The sequence below is a fragment of the Silene latifolia genome, chromosome 8, assembly GCF_048544455.1.
Source record: "Silene latifolia isolate original U9 population chromosome 8, ASM4854445v1, whole genome shotgun sequence".
NCBI classification, from domain to species: domain Eukaryota; kingdom Viridiplantae; phylum Streptophyta; class Magnoliopsida; order Caryophyllales; family Caryophyllaceae; genus Silene; species Silene latifolia.
Window position 1 is genome coordinate 46,593,730 of NC_133533.1, and position 27,900 is coordinate 46,621,629.

Consider the following 27,900-nt stretch of genomic DNA (forward strand, 5'->3'; position numbering starts at 1 on the left):
TCATAGCAAGTTCGCAGACCAGCACCTAGGGACCTGACGAAGACCGTAGAGTGACTTGCGAAGATGACATACTTTACCCTCCAATCCACGACTAAAACCAGGCGGCATACGCATATAAACCTCCTCCTACAGGTCGCCATGAAAAAATGCATTATGTACATCCATTTGATGTAATTCCCACTTCTTGATTGTAGCGACAGCTAAAAAAGTGCGGACCGTTACCATCTTCACTATCGGAGCAAAAGTTTTGGTGAAGTCGACACCGGCTTCTTGGTGATTCCCGAGAACAACAAGCCGAGCTTTAAAGCGCTCAATTCGAGCTTTAAAGCGCTCGATTGTCGCATCCGACTTACATTTAGGACGACTAACTTGAGGAATGAACTTCATTGCTCGTAAAGAAGGATGTCCTAACCGTTTGTGCCAAAGATCAAAATTCCCATTGCCTTCGACCACATTAACACGACTTGAAGCATCCATTGACAAGTGATAGAGTCCGTCAATGAGTTCACCCTCACCAATCCTCGTCTTCAAGATAGGGTCCTGTATAACGCATTTAGTGTTAGTGAATTGAATACTTAATTGTTGAGATAACAAAAGTTGTGAGATGGATAATAAATTGCACGTAAAATCCGGCACATATAAAACATTATATAACACGAGTCCATCATTTATTCTTTCTCGTCCTTTATGAGTGGCCTTCAATCGAGACCCATTAGAAAGGCCAACTTCTAGAGGTTGAATGGAAACAAAATCATCAAGTAACCGTAAATCGCCACAAACATGAGTTGAGGCGCATGTATCGACGAGCCAAGTGATGATATGCTTACCATTAAGACGGATATGATTGGCGTCCATAGCTTGCTCACCAAGTACAGCATTGGTTTTTAGAGAAGAAGGACCACCACCTGCATCCGTACCAGACCCGGGACGAGGTCCACGTCCATCTGGATAACCGTGCTTTTCACCACAGCGGGCCTCCGTGTGTCCAGGCTTGTTGCAGTGGGTACACTTCAGGCATGGTTTCCCTTGCTTGACCCCTGATCCCGTGCTTTGCCCCCCTTAACCGCAAACACCATTACTGCTGCTCGTTGTTGGGTAAGTGTACGCACCTCTTCCTCCTGCACAATTCGAGAATAAACAGAGTGTAAAGGAGGTAAGGGATCGCTTCTCAGTATGTTGGAACGAGCAGTTGCATAATAAGGTTCGATCCCCATCAAAAACTGACGAGTTTGTCGAATTTCCTGTCGTTTGCGGAGGGTGGTAGTCAAACCACAACGGAAGCCAGAACAATCACAAGAAGGAAGAGAATCATAGTCATTGATGTCATCCCAAAGCTTCTTCAAACGACCATAATACTCCATTATAGTCTCGCCATCTTTTTGTGTGCAATCAGAAATTTCTGATTCCAATTGATAAATTTTGACCCCGTTTCCATGTGAGAAATGATGCCGAATGTCCTCCCATAATTCAATCGACGTCTCGCGATAAGAGATCGTAGATCGTAGAGTAGGTTCAATGGCATTAAATATCCAAGCAATGACAGTGTAATTAACCGTCATCCAATCTTCAAGATCCTCCGAATTAGCCGAAGGTTTCTTGAGAGTGCCATCGATGAAACCAAGTTTCCTTTTAGCCCCCAAACCATTACGAAAACCCTTTGCCCATTCTTCATAATTCGGACCCTGGAGCACAACATGAGTAATTTTGGCTCCGGCTCCATCGTTCTTAGAAAGAATGTAGACGGGTTTGATGGTGTGGGGCGTAGGAGTAGATAGTTTATCGTCGCCTGACATTGTTAAGAGTCGATGGAAAATTGAAACCCAACTGATACCATAAAGTAAAACAATATGTGAATGAATGTAATTTGTGTGTTGTATTCATTATCGAAGCAACGTACATTTATACAATTCTAGTGTGAATAATAAAACTACTCTTTACCTATTTTACAAATATATGATTACAATATGATATGATCACGATATTATATATTTCGTGACATTTGCCTAATACTGTGTGAACACAATATAATGCAAATATTGCCTTACAATAAAATACAATAATTGATTATGCTGGTTTATTAGCGGTATTGATTACAGTATATAACTGTACACAAGAGATTAGGAATATCCACAATAAGAAGCACAAATTCTCATTATAGACGGACACTATCCGTCTATCCGTATAGACGGATACCATTTTCCCTCACAAAATATTCATTTGCCATAAAATGGAAAGCACATGGGGATGCCCCACCTTGCTCCCCTACCCATTTTATTAGAGGTCTTTATCCGTCTGTTTGCCCCACCTGTCTATACCAAAACCTATTGAATAAGAAGATAGCATTACGCGAAACTTGGCCGAGTTGATATATAATTAATAATTTTAGACATGTTGATTAGACAACAATGGGGGTGTAGCTCATATGGTAGAGCGCTCGCTTCGCATGCGAGAGGCACGGGGTTCGATTCCCCGCACCTCCATATTTTTTTTTCTCGCCTCCTTTTTTGTTTGTGCGTGTCTTTTCTCATCACCAACAAAGAACACGTATTGCAATTGAATCGTATAAAATTATATGTGCGATTTGTCTTGATACAACTCAAATTTACGTCATTTTTCATATTTTCCAAAGCTAAACATCATAGCATTAAATTGATAACTCTAATTCTCTCAACCTCTTCATCTTTCTATTTAATACTCCTACTTTGTATAACCAGTAAACAACAAATGTGCTTTGCTAAGCTAAATTCGACTCATCACTTAGCTATTTATTACGTACTCGAAACCTTTTTCTTTCATAAGCCCTATAAATATGTATGTGTTCATACTTGATAGTATATTTATGTTAATCTCGAGTTCACTACAATGGAGAGTGTCATTAGTAGACGTAAGCGAGGCGTAATCAAACCAATAGAAGTTAAGCCTATGAGCAAAGACGAAGATGCTACGTTCAAAGAAGAAGAAGAAGAAGAGCCATTGAGTCCGGGTTCACTCATATTTCATAGGCCAACTTTTAACATACATATTTTGGCTATTATGGGTTGTCGGACTCCTATTAACGTCGATCTTATCAAGGCTAAACTCCCACTTACGCTCCTAAAACACCCTCGTTTCTCTAGTCTCGTGGTAATGTTTTCTTAATCGCGTTCAACCCTTTTTTTAGATTCAGCCTCGCTCTAATGTCTTGTCTTTCGACGTTGGAAAAAATATATTTTGTCGAAATCTGTCCTTATTTAATCATGAAGTATGAATATTAGCCTAGTACGTACATGACAAATTACACGCTAATAATGATCATGTATACAAATATGTATTCAGGTAGGAGATGCAAGTAAAGGTGAAGAACTGAAATGGGTAAGAACAGAAGTGAACTTGGATAATCACATAATAATCCCGAAAATCAACCTCGAAAACAATATATCACCGGAAAAGTATGTCGATAATTACATATATAATCTGAGCAAAACAAGCTTAGACAAGTCAAGGCCACTATGGGACTTCCATATTCTTCATGTCAAGACCTCTGAGGAGACTCAAGCGATAGGCATGTTCCGAATTCACCACTCTTTAGGGGATGGATCGTCTCTCGTTTCTCTCCTTTTAGCCCTTATGCGTAAGATGTCAAATCCCGAGGAGTTACCGACAATACCTCCTCAAAAGACAAGCAAAAATAAGACAAGGAATGATGAGAAAGGTGTGTTTTGGAGACGGGTTTTAGGCCTATGGTGGGTTTTGACATTGTGTTGGAATACCTTAGTGGATGTTGCTTTGTTTGTGGCAACAACGGTGTTTTTGAAGGATGATTCGCCTCTTAAGATTCCTTCTGTGTTCACTCCTAGAAGGGTTGTTTACAAGATGGTTAGTCTTGATGATTTGAAATTGGTCAAGAATGCAATGGGTGCTGTAAGTTACTAATTAATACTCATTTATAGTTTTATATTTTCGTAATTTACCCCTCCCATCGATGTTAAAATAAAAAAGAGGTATTGGACGATCAATGATTGATCTCGAGTAAAAGTCGTGTAAGTTTTTAATGTGCAGACGATCAATGATGTAGCACTTGGAGTGACAGAAGCTGGGTTGTCTAAGTATCTTAGCAGGAAATACGGTAAATTAAGTTTGGCTTTAAAGAAGTCGCGTACTGTCATGAAAAGGCTGATACCGTGTTTTTGTGTTCAGGAAATGAAGTAAACAAACATAAATCCAAAGAGCAAATAAACAAACTTCTCAAGAAAATGAGACTTAGATCAGTACTACTAATAAACTTACGACCATCCGGAGGAATACAAGTAAGCATAGTAGCATACAATAACTGTTGTATTGTACATTTTCAGAAGTGTTTCGAGTTTAAGACTAAATAACATGACAGGCATTATCTGACTTGATGGAGAAAGATGCAGAAGCGAAATGGGGGAATGCAGTAGGATATGTAATTCTTCCCTTTACCCTGGCATTGAGAGACAATCCTCTGGATTATATTCGAGAAGCCAAGGCAACTGTCGATCGCAAGAAGCACTCTCTTGAGGCTTTACTCACTTATTCAATCTCTGAATTTGTTATGAAACTCTTTGGTACTAAGGTTAGTTGTCATAGCTACTAAAACATCCTTAATTAATTAGTACGGAGTATAAATTAGCATAAATAATGATGTATTATTAATTATTAAATTTGCAGGTTGCGAGTGTATTGTCACACAGAATCAATACACATACAACAATGTGCTTCTCAAACTTAGTAGGACCTTTGGAAGAGATAGGCTTCTATGGTCATCCCATGTCTTTCTTGGCTCCAACTTCCTATGGACAACCACATGTAAGTAACTTACTACTACTTTTCTATTAACCTTCTTTGTTTTTAATACCTTCAATATTAGTAATGGCTTCTCAAACTGGCGTATGCGCGTTTTATTGGTCTTTTGTATTCCCTCAGTTCAAGTCCTTTCCATATGTTCGTTCACATATGAAAATGACTTGAACTGAGGGAGTATTATTGAAAGCAATGTTAACTCAAACCTTTTATCTTGTTATACGCTCGAATAATGTTTTTTTGTTGATTAGAAGTTCCACAATATGATGATGTTATTATAACACAAACGACGTTATAATGGTATAGGGTTTGATGATCAACTTTCAAAGCTATGTGAACAAGATGACGATAGTAGTATCAGTCGATGAAGATACCGTCTCGGATCCTCACCAGCTAGGTGATGACATTGTTGAGTCTTTGAAGCTAGTTAAGGGTGCCCTCATAGCACAAGGCCTTGCTAAGGATGAAATTGCATCATGACATGGAATTTTGTAAAAAAGTTATTAGTATGAATGGTATGTGGAAGAAATAAATGAATGACTTAATGTAGTCAATGCTAATACTCAGGATGCAGTTGATAAATGCATTATATTTATGACAAGTAAATCTATGTCCTATGTCATAATATCCTTGTGGCACTATTCATTTCGCTGAATAGATGTCAGATAATTTGGCCGGTAAATTCTCGAGAAGTGGTATTTATGATCAGTGAGGATCATCTGTTCCATTTTTGTGTCCCATTGTATGTCACACTAACACCGCTTACATTTCAACACATCAATTGTGGCAAAATATAATATTACAATTTATATATTAACTAGTCTAGTTCTCGCGCAATGCATGCGCGGTATATATAGGGTTTTTATTTTTAGCATGTTTTAATCATAGGTTAAATCGGCACGTTATTAATTTTCATATTTCATGCTAAAATGTATTTCAATTGGAGGAAAAAAAAAAGTAAATGTATATTTTAATGATTTTTTTAAATTCGAAATTAATGACGTCTATTTATAAAATTACTTAAAAAACATTCATCATATAAGCTAAAAATATGAGCTTAGTTTTATTTTCTACAGGTAATTTTTAAAGTTTAATAACAAATTATACTTTGATAAAAATAAGATATGATAAAAGGATAATGATTTAGGCCTTTTTTTTTGATTTGAAGCATCCGATCTCAATCGAATCAACTTATAGGATCTCGAATCAACTTAACTTAACTTATAGGATCTCGAATCGAACTTATTGGATCTCGAATCAATCAACTTATAGGATCTGAATCGAATCGAATCGAACTTATAGGATCTCGAATTGAACTTAAATTAAGTGAGGTATAGGATCTGAATCGAACTTATAGGATCTCGAATCGAATCAATCTAACTTAAAGGATCTCGAATCAATCAACTTATAGAATCTGAATCGAACTTATAGGATCTGAAAAATCAACCAACTTATAATATCTGAAGTGAACTTATATTAAGTGACTTTAAGTCCAAAAGAACAGGGCCTTAATGGAAGAAAATCAATCTTATTTGTTTCCTTAACTAAAGAAGTGCTTTTGGAGAGAAAACATTTCATAATCCTTATTCTCATGTACACCGGCCGGGCAGGTGTGGGCTAGGGCTGGTGGGTGCGGCATTGAACCGGATTAAATGAGAACCGAGCTGGGCCGGGCTAGTCTTTGCCAGTTTTGCTTTTATTAAATCGCCCACTCGATGTGAACTGGGCTAGCCTCTATTTTTATTTTATTTTGTGTTTGGACCGGGCTGGGTTGAGGAAGTTGTGGCACTAGCCCGACACTAAGGGATGACCGGGTTGGGCTGTGTGCTGACCGGCCACCTTTTTACCCACATATCCGGATTGGGCTGGGCTAGGTTGGGCTAGCCTGCCACGTTGTACACCAGTTTAAGTCAAAGAAGAATCTCAAGTGATATTGTACGTTGAGAAACATGACAGGCCACCAGAATAAGGTGGTTATTAGTTAGTTGTCTATCCTATCTAATCAAATGTATAATTAAATGAAGAATCTACCTAATTAATTAACTTACCTCTATTTAAAGGACCTACACATATCTTGTCACTTAAGGTTGGGGAGGTTGACCTCTAAACTACTGTTTACCACATTATGGTATATTAATTTGCAGCAGCCAAATACCAGTAAGGCAGTAACTCTACTTAACTATGTGGTCAGAAACTTTTGACACCTAAAAAAAAAAAAATTGATTTGGCGTGAGGAAGCTTATAAATATTCTTCAATGTCGATCCCATAATTTCGAAGCAAATTATTAAGATATAGAACAATTGATTAAGCTGCCTACAACCATTAATTTAAACTTTTAATTGGGATGTTTTTCTCATGATATCAAGAGTTTGAGAAAATTAAAGTTCGTGTTCGAATCCTCGTAACCTCCAAATCTCACTTCAGGTCTTCAATACATGGTTCTCACCCTAATGACTAATATTGGATTTTCAAGCAAACTAAATGTTGCATAATTGACATTCGAACATCAACAACACATTTCAAAAGTCATACAAAAATCACAAACTAGACAAGTTATTGATGGCAAAAGTTTACTTATAACCAACTTATTGGGTCCCTTATACACCTAAAAGCTACTGTATTATTTTTTTTCCACATTGTCATATTTTATGTTTTTAAATGATACTCCGCAAGAACCTAAGAACGACACTGAAAAACACGAAAGACGAAAACAGAAGCAAGAAACGTAGGGTCAAAAGACCAGAAATTGAAGTAGGAAGAAAAGGCAGTAACTAATGATTACCCGCCAAAACCAACCACCTTAGTCCTTATATTATAGGGATACCCCATTTCAACATCATAACATAACCCAGATTTCTTACACATAACACATTCTCTTTACTTTGAATGCACGAGACTGTTACATCCCAACCTCCCTACCACTTTATTACATCTTTTATGTTTTTTTTTTTCTTGTAATTCCTTGTCTTACAAAAATCATCCATTTAATCATCCAATTAACGCAATTTATTGTGTACTATGTCTATAATAATGAGGAACTCAAGATATCGAGTTTTGGGTGTGCTTTTCGGGTTCTGGGTTTTGATTGTGATTGCTTCAGCTCATGCTGATGAAGCAAATGCAGGGGTTCAAGATGAAAGATCACAGTTCTGCAATATTGATTTAGCAACTTTTCTTCCTCCTCCTTATGGTAATCTCTCTTATTCAAGCTGTCGAAACGTCTGGGAGACTTTCGTGTTGAGGGTAAGTTTTGTTCTGTTTTGTATATGTTGTGGCAAAGTTTCGGAACTCTCAAAAGAACTTGTGCCTAATACTGTTGTTAATAATGCAGTACTACCAGAGCAAGGAAAATACAGTAACCATAGTATTATCATCACTATACACAGGAGGATGGGTAGGAATGGGATTCTCGAAAGATGGAATGATGGTGAACGGAAGTGCCATGGTTGGGTGGATTAGCAAAACCGGGCATGCCAGAATAAAGCAGTATTATCTCAAAGGACAGAAATCATCTGAGGTCGAACCAGGAAAGGGGGAACTCAACCTCACCAGCATTCCACCAGTTGTGGTGCTTGACGGCGCTAACATTTACCTTGGATTCCAGCTTCAGTTTGATGCTCCTCTCTCTGAGCAACCAACTCTTCTAGCTTTCGGAAGCAGGATTCCTATTAACCACAAGCTCTCAATGCATGACGATAAAACCACCATACGAATTGATTATACAACAGGTCAGTCGCCATACTTACTTGAAAATATGGTCCTATACAAACAGCATGAATTGCAATTTGTAAAGACCACAGACAAAAAAAAGTAGTCATTTGGTTGTCAAAGGAAGAAAACTCTAATATTTTGGCAAATTATCAGGATTTGCTGCAACTGACAGTGGAGGCCGAAATTTTGACAAGATGAAAAGGAGTCACGGGATACTCGGTATGCTTGGATGGGGGTTAATTCTTCCTATTGGAGCAATGGTAGCCAGGTTTCTAAAGGGAAAGGAGCCCCTGTGGTATTACCTCCACACTGTCATTCAGTTTACAGGGTTTATCATTGCACTGGCCGGGATTGTGGTCGGTCAAGCGCTTTATAACCAAATTCATGCAGACATTCCTGCTCACAGAGGCATTGGGTATTTTGCTTTGTCACTCAGTGTTCTTCAGGTAATGTTTTTTTTTTTTTTTTTTTTTTTTTTTTACCTTCCTCCACATATGTTATACTGAAACCCCGTGTAGCATCTGGTCATTATCTACGAATATTTTCAGATACTGGCATTCTTCATAAGACCAGACAAGGAGACTAAGTTACGTAGTCTATGGGCAGCATACCACCGTTGGTTTGGAGTAATTACCCTCTTCTTCGGAGCACTAAATATAGCGCTCGGGATCCAAGTTGGGGGTGCGGGATCTGAATGGAAGATAGGCTACGGGTTTCTGCTAGGCTCTCTCATTGTTACAACAGTTGTATTACAGGTCTTCTCTATGATAAGAAAACCGGAGAAGACAGCACAAACATCTACCTTCCAAATGAGCTGAAGTTCAGGTCGGAAAAGATTAAGATAACTCACAATTTTGATTTTCTAGAGCAAAATGAGGGAGACTCATTCAGCTCCTATTTCCAGTTTTCTACTCCAAAACTAAAAAAAACTAAGTAAATTGGTGATTGTGTACAGATAAGTAGGTTTCACTTGCAATGAAGTTTTGGGCTCTTTTCAAGCAGTACTCCTTTCGTTACTTCTTTCATTCTATTACCAAACCCCCACCCCCCACCCCCCACCCACACACACACAAGCTCAAAGCTCCCGCTAATGACGTGGGTAGAAGTGGTCAGATGTACCCTCTACTTTTGTATTAACCGCAGAGAGAGATTGTTCATGAATGAACCATAATGAAAAACAATCGACAAACAAATCGAATACTCGCTTCATAATAAGAGGCGTACCTACAACTAGAAACTGGTCCCAAAACAAAAACAAACAAAAAAGCAGATAATAGCGTAATCCATAGTCAAGGGGAGAGTATAACTGTATAAGCTATAATAAACCACAAAATTACTGCAATGGTGAAAAGAAACCATAATCAAATGAAACCTTTTATTGAATGAGAGAGAACGAAAAACAAATACCTCGTTAGTACAGCTGCTGATGCATTTAGCATACACAGTTGAATCTAATTATCGATAAGGTCAATGTTTTGCCAAAATCAAAAGTAAATTGGTTTATGGATTCTGAGAATCAAAATTCAGGGATTTTCTGTCCTCAATATATCAAATTGCGACACATTCTTCAGATATTGAGAGAAAAACTGCTACTTCACTAGACAAAAAAAAATCCCTGACATAGACCTGCAGTCAAAAAAAATCCAGCTCTCAGAAAAATTCAAGCATGGCAATGGTCGAAGTCACTGCATCCACTACTCATTCACCTGTAGTTTTTTCTAAGATTGTACAGTCTACAACACGCTTCTTGCCTAAACAAAAAAAAAAATGATTCTACAAATTCTAAGTACACAAAACTAACCTTGATCTTCTCAAAAACGTTAAGCCTGTCAAATTACTGCAACAAGAGAACTGGTAATGTTTAAGAAACAGCACTGGTTGAAGTTTAAAACCAATTCTTCATTCACGTGCCATCTTTCTCAAGATGATAAGGGCACAGGCCTAGAAGTTTCACTATCTCGCAAGACTCTACTATACGCAATTTTAAATGACTGAGAGCAATGAGGTCTTCTAAGCAAACTAATTGGCACTCTTAGAGTCTGTTTTCGTCTTCTTTTCCCACGAATCAAAATGCTGAAAGTTCTCTCATCATTCTTCACCTGATGATCAGGCTTGTTAATCTCAACACCAATCACACCGTTCTTTTTTGGAAAGTCAACGTTCAGTTGTTCTGTCCCCTGACAGGATATAGCATCATTTATAGTTTTTTGGTGCTCGTTCTCCATACCAATCCATTTGTCTGAGTTAAGTGTCACTTCTTTCTCCACTTCCTCCCCGACACCAATATCTTCAGGAAGAAGAGGAGCCAGACCTGGGTTAGTCTCAGAACTTGGAGATGAAGGATTGTGTTCAACAGATGAAACTACAGAAAACTCAACTGGGTGCCAAACAGTGGTTGGGACAAAGTCTGGTGTCACCGGGTTCATGTTGCATTGCCAAGCATAATGATTGCGATGAAAATGACTGCCACCTGGAGGAAAGCCATTTGTAGGTACAACTACAGGCTGACCTTGACTGTAAGGAGGGTAAATGAATGGCACTTGTTGGATAATGTTAGGAGTACCAGGAGGAGATGGGTATGCATGGTGAGGTGAGGAGAGCATTTGACTGACACTTGGCATAACCCCAGCAGGTCCAGGGTGGAGAATTGACCAGGGACCTGATTGATGACTTATGGTCAAAGGCAGTGGAGTGACACGCGTAACAGCTGGAGATGGTTTGAATGGTGCAGCGGAAGCTGACAACTTCCTACAGGGGATATCTTGTGGATCGCTCAAACTAGTAACCATCAGTTTGTCCTCCAACTGCTCTTCCACTTGCGAGGAAGATATTACGTTATTTTCGAGCTCAGAACTGCACTCAACCATCTCGAAATTCACATCACTAGAAGAACTCATTGAAGGCATCTCATCATGTATACAACCATTCCCTGGTACAACTTCATGAATGTCAATTGTATCACTTTCAGCTCTGTCAATAGTGATAGGCACTCCAGCTATGCCATCTGATTGAATCAACTCAAGGATGCTTTCACCAGACAATGACAGTTCAGAATCTGAGAGACGGAAATCAATCTCTTTAACATAGTCAACTTTTACCTCAGCCTCCTGAGAGAGAGCATCTACACATTTTCCAACAGAAACCTCTGTGTCTATTAGATCATTATTTTCATTGGCGTTTGAATGCAGCTTAGCAATTGTCCCTGGCGGTGCAACTGCCACATCCTTATAGGAAGGAGATTTTCCAAGACTGACAATGGAAGCTTTTTCTAGATTTTGCCCAGATTCAATTTCTTTGCCAGTGACCTCCCTTGATTCTTCTCTCACAGAAGGAGGCACAGACTTGACTCTGTAACTCACAGCTTTCATAACTCGTTGACCAGATTTACCGACTTGGGAGGCACCTTTTGCAATATGATGATCTGTGTAACTTCCAGGTGACAGGGTTCTTTTCTTTATGAAACGATAGTTTGTACCTTGTGGAGAATTATTCAATCGGGCATGATCTAACTCAACAACTTCTTTCTTTAGATAACCATATACTTTGCCATTTGTTGTACGCCTCTGTCTTACTCGGCGGCCATAACCTCCAGCCGATCTAGGCCGCTGGACTGGCTGCCACCCATCATCGCCTTCGATATTGGTTTCAGGCACGACATTAATGGAAGTAACGTGATGTTCCTCAATTGTGGTTTCAAGTACAGGCACGGCTTCGTGAACTGGATCTTCAGAGTTACTTGCCAAATTTAGTTCATCAAATGCAACTTGGTCGGATTCATCAATAATATGTTCATCAATTTGATCAGTTCGATCTGAAGTAATCAAGGGTGTATCTTTTGTAGAATCCTCAGTGACGGGTTTGCAAAAATTTTCTTTCTCCTGGATCTGAACATTGGAAATAGCTAGATGAGAGGAATCCAAAGAAGAACCAACAGTAAAAACCCGCTAATAAACTGACTCTTATCAAGTTATAGTTTCAGTTCATCATATCAAACCATTAATTACAAGAACTGAATAGCAACAGCTGGTTGTTATATGACTTCTATAGACAGATTGCTAGGAAATTCTAATCTGATTAGTTGCAAGTCCATAGTGACTTCAGAGAAGCTGTCCTTCATTTCAACCAGTTCAATCCACCACAGATAGCATCCAAGGAATCAAATATAACGGAAATGGTTGAGTGGCTGGTAGTTGTTTTCAAGGCTCAAGTACCAAAACTTTCTACTCTAAGATATAGGCAGCATCCACAGTGATCAAACTGATAAATCTTGCAGCCTATGCATGTACGACCAAAAAGTCAACAAGTAGGGAAGTCATGCAAGGACCAAAAATTATTTTGACTAGAAAGATACGGTTAGGTGTTGATAGTTTAGGTCACAACAAACAAATAAGAACTTCCCACCAAAGCACCCATTATAACGAAAGGATTCTGCTAACCTATTCAAAAATCAAGTCATAAAATTTAAAGAAAAGGAAATTGTATAAAAGGTCTAGATTTATACTTGGTATACCTTCACCGGATAGCATTTTCTCTTGGCTGTCATTGAATTTCTCCCTTTAGTATCAGGATTTGGATTTATGTAATCAAGCAAGTCTGATACACTGGCAATATAAAGCAAATATAAAGCAAAAACAGGCATCAGTCAGAGGCTAGACAAACAATAAGCATATGCATCCATAGAGAAAGCTACCCATGAGCATTGAACCAAATAAACAATACCTCAACGTTTATCAAAATTTTCATGAACAAACCCCCAAGTTAATCAAACAAAGTAATGTGTACACAAAACAAATTGAACTGAACACCCTACTTACGTGTAAATACTTCATACAGAGTATCGTTATGGTCGAATTAATAAATAAAAACTGAAGATACACATCTCCCTGTCCCCAAAACAAATGGACAAAAGATCAACAGCTTATGACACAATGACCTAAGCAAGTCCAACGTTCAAGACTTCAAGGATATACCTCAGGTGGCCTTTGCTGGCAATGGAAGCATCAGGTTTTCGTGTCCCATTTCTGGCAGCTTCCTGCTGTTCAAAAGCCTTGGATTCAAAATACTCAAGCCAAGCAGCAGCATCCTGCAGATAGGACACCAACCATGAAGCAAAAAATGGCCAAGATAAATTTAATGCACTTAGTTTCTTGCTCCAGAAACTGAGGAAGCATAAACAAGGTTTCTAGTTTCTACTAAATCATGAAGCACATATTTCGAGTGGGAACTTTCTAATTAGTAGTATCTTCCTGGAATAATCTATCCAACGGAAGGACATTGCTCGGACTGACAAAGGCATTTGATTTAAAGGCACATGCTAAAATCCAGCACAGTTTTTTAGCTTCACTCTAACCAAAGTGAACAATGATCTCTTCAAAAGAAAATAAAAATTAAACAAAGAATAAATACCTGTGTGCGTAAATCATCAGGACCTAGCTTAGCTCGAAGAATTTGCAAGGTTGTTTGCTCATGCTGAACACTCAATGGATAGGCTTCCATCAATGAAAGTGCAATGGCAATAGCATGGTAACTAGCTGCAGTCTAGAAAACAGGGAAAAACAACAATTACAGCTAGTCAATAGTGGGCTTTGGCTAAACAAGAATTAAATGTGGTGAAGCAATTCATATGGCCCACTGCAGTTTTTCAAAAGCATTGTCAATAATTCAGACAGAACCTGAGCAGTGTACAGCGTATTGGCCATACATGTGCACATATTACAGGATGAGTATTATACAAAATCTGTCAGAGGCTGCTTAAAAATCTCGAACGACTTTTCCGTCAAGAGCATACCAAAAATAAGGCAACCATTGAACTAGCTTACAGCACTACAGCTAATAAAATGATGGGTACTAAATTTGAAACAGTTCAAAGAAAAATGACAAACATAATGATGGCGCAATCAGAAATTAATTTTACTCCATAAAAGCATTAAGGAAATGGCCAAGCAAAGAACCTGAATGTGATCCGCGCCTAGTAACCTTTTGTTACATTTTAGAGCCTTGTGGAGGTATCGAAGGGCAACATGCACATTCCCTAAGCCTTCCTCCATCATAGCCACATTAATATAGGTGGCAGCGGTATTTGGATGGGATGGACCACACGTAAGATGAAGCAGATACAGAGCACGTTTCACATACCTGAAGTCATAACAGATATATCAGTGTTATGACACTACAGATAAGAGGCACAATGAAACTGAGTTTTAATTGACACCAAATTCACATGGCAATATAGATTATAGACGACATTGTTTCTCCAGAATGCAGAATATTTCATTAAGTTTCAAGTACGCCAAAACACCACCCGGAACAAATGGTTCTGATCATTTTAAGATTCACAATACAACCACAAAAACTACTATACCTCCACTTGTATAATAAGCATTGTACAAGTGTACAACCACTATACATTTATCCGAGCTTATGTTATTTTTCTGAGCTTTTCAAAAGTTTTTTTTTTTTTTTATGTTTTAAGTGTGTGAATTCAGAAACTTTACCGTATAGCTCAGATTCTTTAAAACAAAACACGAAAACTTTAGTGCAGAGCTCGGATTCTAAACCACCAGTTGTACAACTGGTGGTATAATCTATTAATTGCAATACAACCTATAAAGTATACACTCTTTAAGTCTAACATAGAAATATTACAAAGAAATCATACTTGAGAGCGAGCTCTGTATGCTGAAGGCGGTAATAAAACACGGCCAAATCTCCATAACTTTTCATTGTATCTGGATGATCAAGCCCCAGTTCCCTCTCATTGATGTCCAAGGCTTTTTGCTGGTAGATTGTTGCCTGTGAATTAATTGCCAAAAAGACACATTAGAAGAACATGCTGTTTAGAGTTTAGACAATGGAAACTAGTAGACATAAAAAGTGATATGCTAATTACAACCCTGCAACCTCGATGAGAATTCTTCGAAAATTGGAAAGGTAACTATATCTGTCAAGGCATAATGTGAAACTTAAGGCACCTGATTAAAATCTCCAGTATGATACAAGACCACAGCAAGGAGACTGTAAGCTCCCGCTGTCATTCTATGATAGGGACCACAAACCGCAACCAGCTTTGCTAAAGCCTGCAAACACAACCAAAATTAAATATCACACATCAAGTAGCCAACTCTCCTAATTGAACTTCTTTCAAGACACTCAACAGAAAAGTTTCAAGTATCCCATCATAGTAAGTAGTAAGAAACCTTAGTCCCGTAAATAACTGCATCTTCAAGTTTCCCTTTATCCAGAGCTGTCTTCGACGACTCCAAAAGTTGCCTTCCATCAGCTGATGAGCATGCTGCTTGCTGCAAGATAATAATGACACAAAATAACACTTAGTTCAACATCTTCAACCAGCATACCGCATAATATATGCTCTTTTTGAGATGAAATTGATAACATTTACTCCATATTTCTTAGTCCTGACCTTATGAACAGGTATCAAGCTGACAATGTCTGTTCTTCTGAAAGGAGTTGCAGAATTCATATTGTAGTCCCTCGGAACTAGCTCAAGACCTACCTGTAAACAATAATAAAAAAAAACCAAAAAGTTCATTAATACCAAAGCTTTTAGCGGAATAAAATATACAAAAAGAGATGGTAAGTTTTGTGTGTATCCTAGCGACATACAATTATAAACTCCTACACCCTCAGTACAATCAACTAAAAAATCAGGTCAAGACAATCTACACACGCCAAACTATTAGAAAATGATTAGCTAACTAAACTTCTCGTAAGTACTGAGACTCTGAGAGTAAACTTCGCCAAATTGCTGTCCTTAGTGTCCTATATCACCTGTGTAAAATATTCCGCATTATTGCCAACAAATGTGTCCCGTATTGAATGTCATTCCTTGACTTAACATCATTTAATTAACTATTTTGCATATCAGCTTAATATGAACAAATTAAACTGAAAGATTAAGTAATGATCCACTACCTTCTGACTCAGTCCACGCAAGATGGCAAATTTTCTCAAATCTTTGAAGTTATATCCACCAATATCCCAGTCATATCGTCTCAACAAGAACAATCCCAACCATCTCCGCACAAGAGAATGGATCGTGTACAGCTTCTCAGAATTATCTGGGACCCCCAGCATCAAATTCAGTGCAGCAGCAATGGTCACAGCCACATCATTGGTTGCAACTGAAGAAATTACAGCTTGAAGTATGTGCTTATAAGCTCGAATAATCATCTCATGGATACAGAGAGACTGAACATGAGACAGTTTTTCTGATAACTTCACCTGTACAAAGAAAAATGTTTCACGAGGTAATTATAAATTGAACTCCAAATCGAATGAATGTGTTCTATGAAATGACCCACGTTCTTATGAGACATATCGAAACAACTGAAATATTGTTGCAGAAGCAAAAAGACAAAGGACCATGAAACTTACCACACGCCCAAGAGAACGCATACGAAGACCCCTCGTGTGCATGAAATCAGTCAAGGTCCTCCCATCGACAGGGGAGAGTTCCAATGAACCAAAATCTGCAACCTGTAAATAAATAAAAATGTTAAGATAGCGGAATGATCCAAGTGCTCTCAGTGGTGGACCAAATGTCAACAATTCAGGTGCAGCTGTGCAAGTGCATCAATTTGATTGGCAATAATTTTCTTTCTTGAATTTTCATAAAAACTGACACATCAAATTATTATCTTGCACTAAAATAGATGAAGTCTGCATCTGCCTCTTAGTGCATTATGGACTGAGAAATTCAAGACAATGTCAAAAACATCCAGGTCATTACCAGCTTAGGTAAAGCAAAGTCATCATAATATTTCTGGGAGAGATCAACTAAGTCCCGCAAAGACTGCATTAAAAAAAATTGTTAATAGACTGTTACTATTTACAACATGTGAAAAAAATGTACCTAGTTTTAAGTAAATAAATGTGATCACCACCTTCTCGTGCAATCCTGTATCGGACTCTTTTAAACGATTAAACGCTTCTTCAGACAAGATCATTTTCAGTTCAGGCTCACTATCACTCGGGTGGGGTTCTACTAAGGACTTTGAGATATCAGATTGAACAGAAGATGTTACTTCCGACTTCTTGCTCTTGAGTGATTTAAGGGGTGTTCCGAGTCCTTCAACTTTAATCTCATTCTTAGCTTTCTTAATGGTAGTTTTCTTGTCTTTCTCTGAAGTTTTCTGATCTTGGAGATGTTGTATCCAACAAGCTCCTAGCTCCCACCTCACAAAATTGTCTTGCCTTGGGGTCTCCTCCTGAAGTTTGGCAAGACTGTCCTCCAACAGTTTCTCAACAAGAACCTGAGAGGCCCTAAGCCTTTTCTTTTCTACAGATTCTGACTGGTATAACAATTTCTGATTATCGGAAGTCGCTCCTTCATGAAGCAGCAGCCTTAAACTGCAAGAAATGTAAAAAAGAGAAAAAAACCATTGACTTGTGGGCAACGAGAGAAAGCCATAGGACAATCCCTATATTTACAAGTAAGAAGATATTTGGTTGGGTCTCTCGGAATGGATTGGAATTGATTTGTTCCATTCCAATGTATGGTTAGAGCATTCTGGAATGAAGTTTGATACCTAATGGATTCTAACTCCATTCCAACCCCTTGGAGTCCCATAACCACCTTTCCCCCTTGGTTTCAAATTTCATTCTCCCCTCTTACAAGTTTAGATGAACCAAACAACTTTATATGTGAATGGATTTGAAATCCCAATGAAATTATATTCGAATCCATTTCGTTTTATGTTATTGAACCAAACGACCCCTAAATTCCCTCCAACCCCCAACATTAAACCAAAAGTATGCGAGTAAACTAAAGTCGCTGAATCAAGAGTTAAAAAACAAAAAGTAAAGCGTAAACCACAGTTGCAAGTAAGATCATCATTTACAGAGTCCACATATCAAAGATAAGTGACCTGTTGATATTAAGAGCATTGGCGCCACCTTCGAGTTGATCAAAGGACTCCAAGCTTGAAGATAACGGTTCAACTAGAGCATCTTCTTTCACCTCAACCTTGACAGTAACAATGTAACCAGCAAACCTCAGATTAACATAACCTAAACTGCTGACATCCTGAAAAGAAACAATCAGTTTATTTTAGCATTCTGTTTTTATTCAACCATCTAAAAGATACAGCTCAATAACAGCAATGCAATCATACATGAGCAGCTGTATTCTCATCAGCTGTAATCCCTTTCAACAGGTTTCTTTCTGTAAGATTCCTCCGATCCAATCCAGTGGCCTGACGCCCGTCTATCTTAGTGTCAAGCTTGCAGCTTCCAAGGGAAACATCCTTCACAACAGTGACGAGCAAGTCGCCAACTTTCTCAGAATGAAGAATCTCATTATTTGCAGCCATGTTCGTATCCATTTTTTTGGAGACATGCTGCAAGGCGAAAATTGCCCTGAAAATTGCTACATCTACAAACAAGTTATGAGTAAGAAAAGCCTTTCTATCACGAATTTGCCTCTCCTCTGGAGTCTTGCATGGCATTAACGCAACAAAGCGGAATTCATTCGCCCAAGGTATCAAATCACTTTTGCCATCTCTTCCCCAGCCACCACCATTGCCACCCCAATTTGCATCCTCCACCGGAAGAGGAGGGAACGTAGAAAGAAACTGTGTTGCAAAAGGAGGAATGAGCCATGTATTTGCTCTAAAGCCATATGGTAGGTTGCCAAACTGTAATATTTAAGAAAATTTTGTAAGGAAAATGGAACTGAGGTTGAAGGAAAAGATGACTACGATAATCTTGAGAACCTTGGTCCAGAATGTAAACAAAAAACAAAGACAATTACGTACCTTGTTACGATCGGAAAATGCTTTCATGAGGTCATCATAAGCCTGCAAACCAAGTAAAATCAAACATGGATTATGTTTCAAATCGGCAAATCAGCATGGAATTGCAACTAAAATTATAAACCCATTAAGAAAAATGAATAGTAGGCCAGTAGGGTACAAAAGTTGTGTCTAAAGTCTTAAACATACAAAATCATCTTGCAGTAAGTCCTGAAATAACTAGCCCACTTGAAAATAATGAATTGATGATTAACTGAGAAGTCACATAATCAGAAGAGTAATGCAACTGTGTAAACCACATACTATATGTCTATATCCAACAGCAAACGAGACAAGTTGACACTCACATTATCGAAAGCTCGACTAATTTGTCTTAGCAGATCAACAAGGTTGTGACTGAGAATACGATGCTTCCCAATGCAAATGAAACCTTGCTTGCAAGCCTCAACGTGCACCAGCTTACCATTGCACAGCTTAATCTGATCCAAGCCCAAAACAATGTTAACAAAATATCAACGCCCTCCAAAACAAGCTCAGGGTAACAAAGAAAATATAGACATAAAACATGACAATACAGCACCATTTTCATCTATATGTACCTTAGGATTTGTTTGGAGACAAATAATGGAGGGAAAGAGAGAGGATGGTTTTCCCTCCCTTTCAAAACCCTTCATCTCCATTTTGTTACCCAAACAACCTTTCCCTACAAACTCCCCTATCTAAACAAAGTTTTAGTGAATTTTAAAGGTTAAAGGAGTATTTTCGCAATTTAATTGCTATTCCAAAACATAACTAAACACACAGCCTTTACACAATGAACTTCACAACACTAGAGCTCTTAATCCTCTTCCTACTCATAGGAAACTATGTCATCAATACACGAAGCATTGATGTGGCTATGCCAGATGGCTCTAGTTACTATCAAAGTGGAAAAGTTATTGACATTCTAATCCAGCCTACTACCTATTGAACATCAACAAAGGCTAGTGTGAGACATAGGGGCTTGTCTAACACGCAAGATTAAGCGCTATACATACCATGTGTGCTCGCCACACACGGACATGAGAATATGAGATTATCTCAGCTAGCCTATTGCTCCACAAAATCCTAAAATCAGTGACGGGGCTAAAATTCAAACTTCTAAAGGGTGCAAACTTGCAATTCAAAAGAATTGCTTAGAAAACTAAAATTGCAAATTCGAAACATAATATTCAAATTTTCATTGCCGAGTGGCTAGCCCTGGGCTCCACTATCAACATTTTCATAAAATTATGCAGTATTTCGCTTGCAACATAGTACAATGTCAATCACAAATCAAGAAAATTCTTACATCCAGAAAAAACAGATGATCGTCCTCTACATTCTGATCATCAACCTGTCGAATTGCTCGTCGGATAACTGCAACATCATCAAATCAACTATGACGATCAACAAACAACACTCCAACGAATCTCCTCACATTTCATCAAACATAATTCCGAACAAACACGCAAATTAAAATTAACAAGGTACAAAAACACTCACACTGAAGAGGAGAAGATATATGCGAAAGCGAAAAGAAGTCGTAGAAGCTTCCGAGCTTAGGGCAAGCATTGTTCGTTTCGCCATCGCCGTCAATCAACGCGGAAACATCATTTTTTCCGTTTTCCGACGCATTCGCTTTTCCGTCGGTATCCTCCGCCGTCGACGGCGGCGATTGCTTTCCGCCGGCGGATTTTGCGGTCGATTTCTTCGTCTTATCGTGCACCATTTTACCGTCCACCGCCTTTCTGACATCCTTAACGTGCGCCGATGGACCAAAGATTGTGGTGCACGCTACAATGTCCAGCAGTCTTCTAACGTGCGCCTCCGCGCTCTCCTTATCGTACGCCTCTGTTAACAGCCAAAAACCGTACAATTTAGTTAGTTGTTAGTTGATTGATTAAACGCTGTCGTTTCGTGATTTAATTAATTCGTTGTTTTGTTTTTGGCGGGGTGGTTATTTATAGGTGTATTTTGACCTTGGGTTATACACTAAGGAGTTTATTAATACACTCATGTAATAACCGTCACAAGCTTGTGACGGATATATCGTCATAAGAGGTGCGATACTTTTAACTTAGGTTCAACTATCTTTAGCGATATATTGCACTAGTTGTCTCATTACACTATCAAAAATGATGAGAGACAATTATTTTATATAAAACTACTCATTTTTTGTTAGTAGATTTAAAAAAAAAAAAAAATTACGATTAGTGATATCCTTGGGTTTCAATGAGTATACAAATTGTTGTTTAAGATTAGATTATTCATCTTAAACTTAAAACGGTCAAATACAGAAGATTAGACAAAAACAAAATGTTTAGAAATGAGTAAAAATGTGTCCTATTCTATCTACTTCCTCCATTCAACTCCACTCTACCTATTTCACTTTTGTACACTATTCACAATTATGTATTCAATTTCGATTTTCTCTCGATACGTAAGTGGAAATATATTCACGTGGGATCTTGTTTGATTAAATCTTTCGAAAGACATTAAAAATATCTAACTTTTATAATTTTTGCAAATACGTAGCTAACGATATTTAACGCGTAAAACACGCGTTGACAAACGTGAAAAAGGAAAGTGGTAGAGTGGAGTTGAATGGAGGAAGTATATAAATAGAATGTAATTTAACCCCGTTTTAATTTTAAAATATTAATTTGTTTGTTTTAAGAATGAGTAATTGGAAAGAGTGAGTCCATATGTATGATGAGAAGATTAAGAAGATAAGGCAAGACAGGGTCGTTTTCATGGGCATAATGTATCACCTTCAACTAATGTAAGAGTGCAGGGCCTAAGAGCTGCAACGTCCACCGTATCTTTCAATTGTGGACCCCTAACCTGCACATTTTCGGACAATTCCAATTTCAATTCATGCTACTTGTATACAAAATGCATTTTGTGGTTCTAATTTGCCCTTTTTAGCAAGAGGTAAAAAAGGTAAAAGGTCAAATATGGTGTGGTTAATTTTTGTTGATTGAGGGAGATTTGTCCTCTTCACATCATTAGTAAGGCAATAAGGCCCCATTGATGACTTTGGAGAGTTACCAATTTGAGTTAAAAAACATAATTAGAGCCTTAGAGGTGAGTAAGAGTATGGTTTCCAACCTCATGAGACAATGAGAAGTTGGTGATGTTGCATGTCGACGTGTTTACTGATAACAGTTTGCGGACGTCGATAATTTTATCTGTAGATATTCCCTGTTTTTTAAAATAAAAATACATTAGAAATATCGACAAAATGAGTAACTGAGTGGTGTATATTTACTATAGACAAAACAGGCAGATTCTGAATAAAGAAATGACAATGAGGCGATGACCGAGTGATTAAGCGAACGTCAGAAGTGTGCAAATTTTGATGAAAACGTAAAAAAGCTTGTTTTATGCGACATTTGAATTTAAGGGATTTCTGCCACGCATATGTAATCTTAAAATATGATGGATGTCGATAAATTACGTTAATGAATTAATGGTAGAGGCTAACCACATGAACACTCATTAAGCATAAATCTTAATTACTTATAAACAAAAACAATATTTTCATTGTCTAGCTAGGATGGGAAATCACTTGAACAAAATTCATCATCTCCACCAAATAGCTTATAAAAAGGAAATTACTTCCTAAGATATTAATTTTAAATGCAAAAGTACCCACATAGATTTGATCCCAGCCAATGAGGAAAATGACACCACCTTAGTCTTATATAATCAAAAATCTAAAATAAAATTCATTAAAGAACATTCATGCGTAGGCAACCCATTGAAATACTCCGTATTTGCTAATAACATTAAGGTATCTAATTAATCTCACTTTCAAATAAATGATTATTTACTTAAAAACCGTTTTCAATATAAACAAATTTAGTTATTTACATGAATATAGTTGAAGTATGCATATATTGAAAATCGTCAGACCAACCTTCAAAATGACACTCGTCTCATCTGGAAGGTTAACGGTGATATCCATAAGAACGGGAAGAACTGCAAAACAATAAACACGATTATATAACAAACAAAATTTGTCCCAAACTACGGAATATTAATAATACTTAATCCGTACTTTACTAATTTTACCATATGAAAATAATTTAACAAAAGCCATAATAAAACCTTCAAAAAAGAAAGAGTGTGAAATTAAAGATTAATGAATTAAAGAGTACATACTCTTTTCTTCTTTTTTCTTCTTATCTCCCTTGCTCTTTCCTCTTCCATTCTTATGCGCCATATCTTCAGCAGCTTTTCTTTTCAACCACTATGAATTGTGAATTGCAAATTTACAAAGAGTAAATAAATATTTCCTCTGTTTAATTTGATTATATTCGTTTTTCAAAATATGTGACGGGGTTTGAAAAACGTATACAATGAATGAATTGGAACAGGGCTACAGGAGAAGTATATTCAACTATAGATTGATTTCAATGTTATTGACTGAACAAAGAATCTATATAGGTTTCATGAAAAACTACCTTAAAACTCAAATGAAAATGCGAAAATATAGGATGATCTGCAGTGTCTTCAGTGCAACATTAAAAGCTTATATTATATGAATATGAGAGAAATGATGAAATTCAACTAGTATTTTCAAAAACTAGAATAATACAAATAAGTAGCATTAAATTAAAAAGGGTAATTAATTAGTGAAAAAAATGGAGAGAGAGAGAGAGAGAGAGAGAGAGAGAATTGAAGAGAGTTAAAATATAATATGGTTGATGAAAACAGGGGAGGTGGGTGTGTGATAAGGAAGGAAGGGTGGAGATTAAATGGTCAGAATTTTTGGCATTTTATGTTGCATTTTATTTGCTCTCTCGCTTACACCATTTCTACTAAAAGTAATTTTGGGTTTAAGTGGGAGATTTGTTGGGTTAATGAGTAGATGAGTAGATGAGTAGATTTAGTGCAAAGAGTGCAACTAATCAAATGTAAATGTGTAATTTTTTTTTTTTTTTTTTTTGAAGAGAACATCCCGAAGGGTATTAATGCATTAACGATAAATCATAATCCGCTGCCGAGTTTGCACACGGAGGTAACAAAGTTGACCACACCGTTTTACCGACTATTCTAGGAACGACATGAGCTAAAGCATGAGCTACAGAGTTATTAATACGACTAGTATGAGACCAAACTACCGACTGAAAACTATTACAAAGCAATAAAGTATCATCAACTAGAAGCGAAAAAGAGCTTCTCCCGCTACGTTTGTCCTTGAGAGCATCTATGGCTTGAAGACAATCGCTCTCCACCACCACTTGTTGGATGCCCCTCGCCTTAGCTTCCTCCAACCCATCATGAACCGCCATCGCTTCTGCAAACTTGGGATCCCATTCCTCCTCTCGAACCACCGTTATACCCCACATCACTACTCCTCTACCATCTCGACAAACCGCCCCCGAACTCACCCCTTCCCCTTCCTTGACTCCCGCATCCACGTTGATGTTGACATAAGCCCCCATGGCCGGCCTCCAACCCTCATTCTCTTGCTCCCTGCTATCCACCCCCTTCCTGCCCACCCTGCCTTTCCCCTCACTTCCACCGGACTCAATCTCAGCTAAAATATCACGAGTGCGTTGAACAATACGTGCCGGTTCCAACACTTCCTTGTCAAAAATCATTTTGTTTCTGTGCTCCCAAATGGCCCAGCACCCAACCATGCACTTCCCATATTCCCCCACCTCCAGACCTCTCCATAAACACTCCACCCATTCACGCACTCCCCCCGCACACTCCACGCCATCCCCACCATCATTCCAGTCCACCCCCAGCGCATCCCACACCCATTTAGCCACACTACAATCTCGAAAAAGATGTAAACAAGACTCGGGATTAGACTCACAAAAATAACAAGGGTTAAGAGACTCACCTCGCACTCGAGTTGCGATATTTTCCAATGTAGCCAAAGCTCCACTACACAGTTGCCAGAAGAATAGCTTGATGCGAGGCCAAACCCGAACTTTCCATAGCCGATTCCAAAGCCACCTCTCCTTCTCCCAGTTCGACGGACCACCCGACTCATATAAATCCCCGACAATATTCGCATAAGCCGTCTTGACCGAGTATTCCCCTTCTTTGTCCAAGCACCAGTACCACGTATCCTTCGGCGCATTTGGGCTAAGGCGAATATTAAGGATCCTCTTAACTTCAAACAGGAGAAACAGCTGGTTTAACATCGTCACATTCCACCCCCTACCATTCGGCTCAAGTAGATCCGCCACCATCATCAGCTCGTTACCCGGTCCACAAGGCGAAATGACCTTCCCACTATTCGACCCCACCACCCAAGCATGCCCCCACACACTCGTATCCTTCCCGTCACCAATCCATCTACGCAGCCCCCTCTCCAAAACACTCCGGGCACCCATCACACTCCTCCATGTGTAGCTTGGCCTGTACCCCATCCCCGCACTCATAAAATCTCCGGTATGATAGTAGCGAGCCTTCATGACCCGAGCCCACAAATATTCTGGGTCCGAGATGAGCCGCCAAGCTTGCTTTCCCAGTAGCGCATCATTGAAAAGCTCGAAATCACGGAAGCCCATCCCCCCTTCACATTTCGGTCTACACAGCTGCTTCCATGAGACCCACGAAATTCCTCGCTTCCCTTCGCCATGTCCCCACCAAAACCGAGAGACCAAAGACCGAAGCTCGTTACAAAAATTCGCCGGGATTTTGAATACACTCATCACATAGGTAGGAAGTGAATTGGCAACAGCCTTTATAAGAACCTCCCTACCAGCCCTAGACAATGTTTTCCCACGCCAACCTTGTAACCTTTTACTTAACTTGTCACGAATGACATCAGTGAGAACTTTTTTGGATCTCCCGACAACCGTAGGCAAGCCTAAATAACGCTCCTGGACCTCCACCTCGCTCACACCCAACTTACCCACAACCCCATCTCTTCTCGCCCTTGGAACTCCTCTGCTAAACGACATCGTGGTCTTATCCAAGCTGACTAATTGCTCCGACGCGGCTTCGTATCTCCTTAAAATATCACTCACCACTTCCGCTTCATCCTCCGTTGCTTTCACAAAAAAGATGCTGTCGTCCGCAAAGAATAAATGAGAGATAGTAGGAGCTGTAGCTGCTATCCGCAGCCCATGCAGAGAGCCGTGCTCGATAGCCCATCGCATAAAGTTGGATAACGCCTCTGCACACAAGATAAATAGGTATGGTGACAAGGGGTCCCCTTGGCGTAAACCACGCTCAGGCCGAAACACTTCCGTCTGAACTCCGTTTATGAGGACTGAAAATGAGACAGATGAAACACATCTCATGACCCGCCCAATCCACCCTTGGTCAAAACCCATCACCTCCAGAACCCGTCTCAGAAACCGCCATTCGATCCTATCATAGGCCTTAGCCATGTCCAGCTTAATAGCCATGTGCCCCTCAGCTTGTCTTGAACTCTTCATATGATGAAACATCTCAAAAGCAATAAGGACATTATCCGTGATAAGACGGCCAGGAGTAAAAGCACTTTGATTTTCGGACACAATTTCACCCAGAAAAATTTTGAGACGGTTTGCAAGAACTTTTGAGACTAACTTGTACACCACATTACACAAGCTAATAGGTCGGAAGTCTCGAATTTTATCCGGCGCTTTCTTTTTTGGGATTAGAACGATATTAGTCTCATTAAAGTCTCCCGGATCCAATTCACCTCTTAAAATTCCCAGAACCGTGGCAATCACATCCGGTCCAATAATGTGCCAAAAATATTGGAAAAATAAAGCATTCATACCATCCGGTCTCGGCGCTTTTGAAGGGTGCATTTGATTCAAGGCTTCGACTACTTCTTCTTCTCGGTATTCTTGTCTCAACATCAGGTTCATACGCTCCAAAACCCGTCCCTCCATTCCTGCTAACACCTCATCGAAACCGCTTGGTTGGGAAGAAGAGAACAGTTGCCTAAAATAGGCCGTAGCCACTCCCGCAACATCCTCATGTCCGGCCCGTTCCACCCCATTATCGTCAACATGCATACCAATATAATTTTTCCTCTTCCTCTCCCCCGCCCTAGTGTGGAAAAACTTAGTATTTCGATCTCCATCCGCTAGCCATAGAGCCCGTGATCGCCGTCGCCAATACTGCTCTTCTTGTCGCCTAAGAGTAGCAATCTCAGCAACAAGTTTTTTCCTCTGTCGAATCTCCTCCCCAGACCGGTTACCTGCAGTTAAACGAGCCAGCTGACGATTTTTGCGTTCGATCAGGTACCCAATTTTCTTAATGCTTGACTTCTTCCATTGGTTAAGCTCACGGGTGCAAGCTCTGATTACTTCACCCAAGACGCCACTCCCTTTTTCCACTCCGCGTCTCACTGCCTCCTCACATCCCTCCTCCCCAATCCAAATCTGCTCAAACTTGAAACCCCGCTTAGCTGTCTGTGCCACCACTCGGTTATCCAGTCGCAATTTAATTGGAGCATGGTCAGACCACTCCCTCGTTAAGTGGAACAACTTCGCGTAAGGAAAGATATCAAGCCACGAGGTCGTGCACATCGCCCTGTCAATCATACTCTGCCTATTGGCTTCTCCCGCTTGCCCATTATCCCAAGTAAATTGGTACCCCTCCCAACCAATATCCTTGAGCCCA

At 39.1% G+C, this 27,900-nt stretch overlaps 3 protein-coding genes and 1 non-coding gene across 6 annotated transcripts; 3 read left to right on the forward strand and 1 right to left on the reverse strand.

Moving 5' to 3' along the window:
- The first annotated feature begins 2,407 nt into the window (after nucleotides 1–2,407).
- TRNAA-CGC (transfer RNA alanine (anticodon CGC)) lies at nucleotides 2,408–2,480 on the forward strand. Its single transcript has one exon. It is a non-coding gene; the product is annotated as a tRNA-Ala (tRNA).
- Nucleotides 2,481–2,762: 282 nt separating this feature from the next.
- LOC141594324 (wax ester synthase/diacylglycerol acyltransferase 11-like) lies at nucleotides 2,763–5,421 on the forward strand. Its single transcript, XM_074414418.1, has 7 exons — nucleotides 2,763–3,123; nucleotides 3,316–3,900; nucleotides 4,039–4,105; nucleotides 4,177–4,286; nucleotides 4,367–4,576; nucleotides 4,672–4,809; nucleotides 5,110–5,421. The coding sequence occupies exons 1-7, from the start codon at nucleotides 2,863–2,865 to the stop codon at nucleotides 5,281–5,283; spliced, it is 1,545 nt and encodes a 514-aa protein (XP_074270519.1). The 5' UTR covers nucleotides 2,763–2,862; the 3' UTR covers nucleotides 5,284–5,421.
- Nucleotides 5,422–7,728: 2,307 nt separating this feature from the next.
- LOC141596794 (cytochrome b561 and DOMON domain-containing protein At3g61750-like) lies at nucleotides 7,729–9,410 on the forward strand. The gene is made up of 4 exons (XM_074417040.1): nucleotides 7,729–8,047; nucleotides 8,136–8,532; nucleotides 8,669–8,961; nucleotides 9,064–9,410. Exons 1-4 carry the CDS (start codon nucleotides 7,823–7,825, stop codon nucleotides 9,331–9,333), a joined length of 1,185 nt encoding a protein of 394 aa, XP_074273141.1. The 5' UTR covers nucleotides 7,729–7,822; the 3' UTR covers nucleotides 9,334–9,410.
- A 450-nt stretch (nucleotides 9,411–9,860) lies between these two features.
- On the reverse strand, nucleotides 9,861–24,127 carry LOC141596795 (protein REDUCED CHLOROPLAST COVERAGE 1-like). 3 transcript variants are annotated; one of them, XM_074417043.1, is made up of 25 exons: nucleotides 23,778–24,127; nucleotides 23,476–23,563; nucleotides 23,231–23,292; nucleotides 22,420–22,512; nucleotides 22,080–22,152; nucleotides 20,812–21,159; nucleotides 20,618–20,685; nucleotides 19,635–19,766; nucleotides 19,291–19,332; nucleotides 18,649–19,170; nucleotides 18,403–18,560; nucleotides 17,419–17,884; nucleotides 17,265–17,327; nucleotides 16,910–17,011; nucleotides 16,448–16,756; nucleotides 15,936–16,028; nucleotides 15,712–15,813; nucleotides 15,487–15,591; nucleotides 15,174–15,307; nucleotides 14,467–14,650; nucleotides 13,922–14,053; nucleotides 13,486–13,598; nucleotides 13,026–13,116; nucleotides 10,317–12,399; nucleotides 9,861–10,141 (listed from the first exon to the last, which is right to left on the reverse strand). In XM_074417043.1, exons 2-24 carry the CDS (start codon nucleotides 23,534–23,536, stop codon nucleotides 10,435–10,437), a joined length of 5,418 nt encoding a protein of 1,805 aa, XP_074273144.1. In that variant the 5' UTR covers nucleotides 23,537–23,563; nucleotides 23,778–24,127; the 3' UTR covers nucleotides 9,861–10,141; nucleotides 10,317–10,434. The 3 variants fall into 3 exon arrangements, with proteins under 3 accessions (XP_074273144.1, XP_074273142.1, XP_074273143.1); XM_074417041.1 differs by having other exon boundaries at nucleotides 13,017–13,116; nucleotides 23,778–24,099; XM_074417042.1 differs by lacking the exon at nucleotides 9,861–10,141 and having other exon boundaries at nucleotides 10,189–12,399; nucleotides 13,017–13,116; nucleotides 23,778–24,099.
- Nucleotides 24,128–27,900: the final 3,773 nt, after the last annotated feature.

Excerpts from the sequence above, each read along its gene's own strand:
- LOC141596795 (XM_074417041.1), bottom strand. The coding sequence starts at position 23,536 with ATGGCGCATAAGAATGGAAGAGGAAAGAGCAAGGGAGATAAGAAGAAA. Across the intron at positions 15,308-15,486 it reads ATACTGGAGATTTTAATCAG|GCAACAATCTACCAGCAAAA; the intron begins GTGCCTTAAGTT and ends ATTAATTCACAG. Across the intron at positions 14,651-15,173 it reads CATACAGAGCTCGCTCTCAA|GTATGTGAAACGTGCTCTGT; the intron begins GTATGATTTCTT and ends TTATGACTTCAG.
- LOC141596794 (XM_074417040.1), top strand. The coding sequence starts at position 7,823 with ATGTCTATAATAATGAGGAACTCAAGATATCGAGTTTTGGGTGTGCTT. Across the intron at positions 8,533-8,668 it reads ACGAATTGATTATACAACAG|GATTTGCTGCAACTGACAGT; the intron begins GTCAGTCGCCAT and ends GCAAATTATCAG. Across the intron at positions 8,962-9,063 it reads TGTCACTCAGTGTTCTTCAG|ATACTGGCATTCTTCATAAG; the intron begins GTAATGTTTTTT and ends GAATATTTTCAG.
- LOC141594324 (XM_074414418.1), top strand. The coding sequence starts at position 2,863 with ATGGAGAGTGTCATTAGTAGACGTAAGCGAGGCGTAATCAAACCAATA. Across the intron at positions 4,106-4,176 it reads GTATCTTAGCAGGAAATACG|GAAATGAAGTAAACAAACAT; the intron begins GTAAATTAAGTT and ends TTTTGTGTTCAG. Across the intron at positions 4,287-4,366 it reads GACCATCCGGAGGAATACAA|GCATTATCTGACTTGATGGA; the intron begins GTAAGCATAGTA and ends ATAACATGACAG.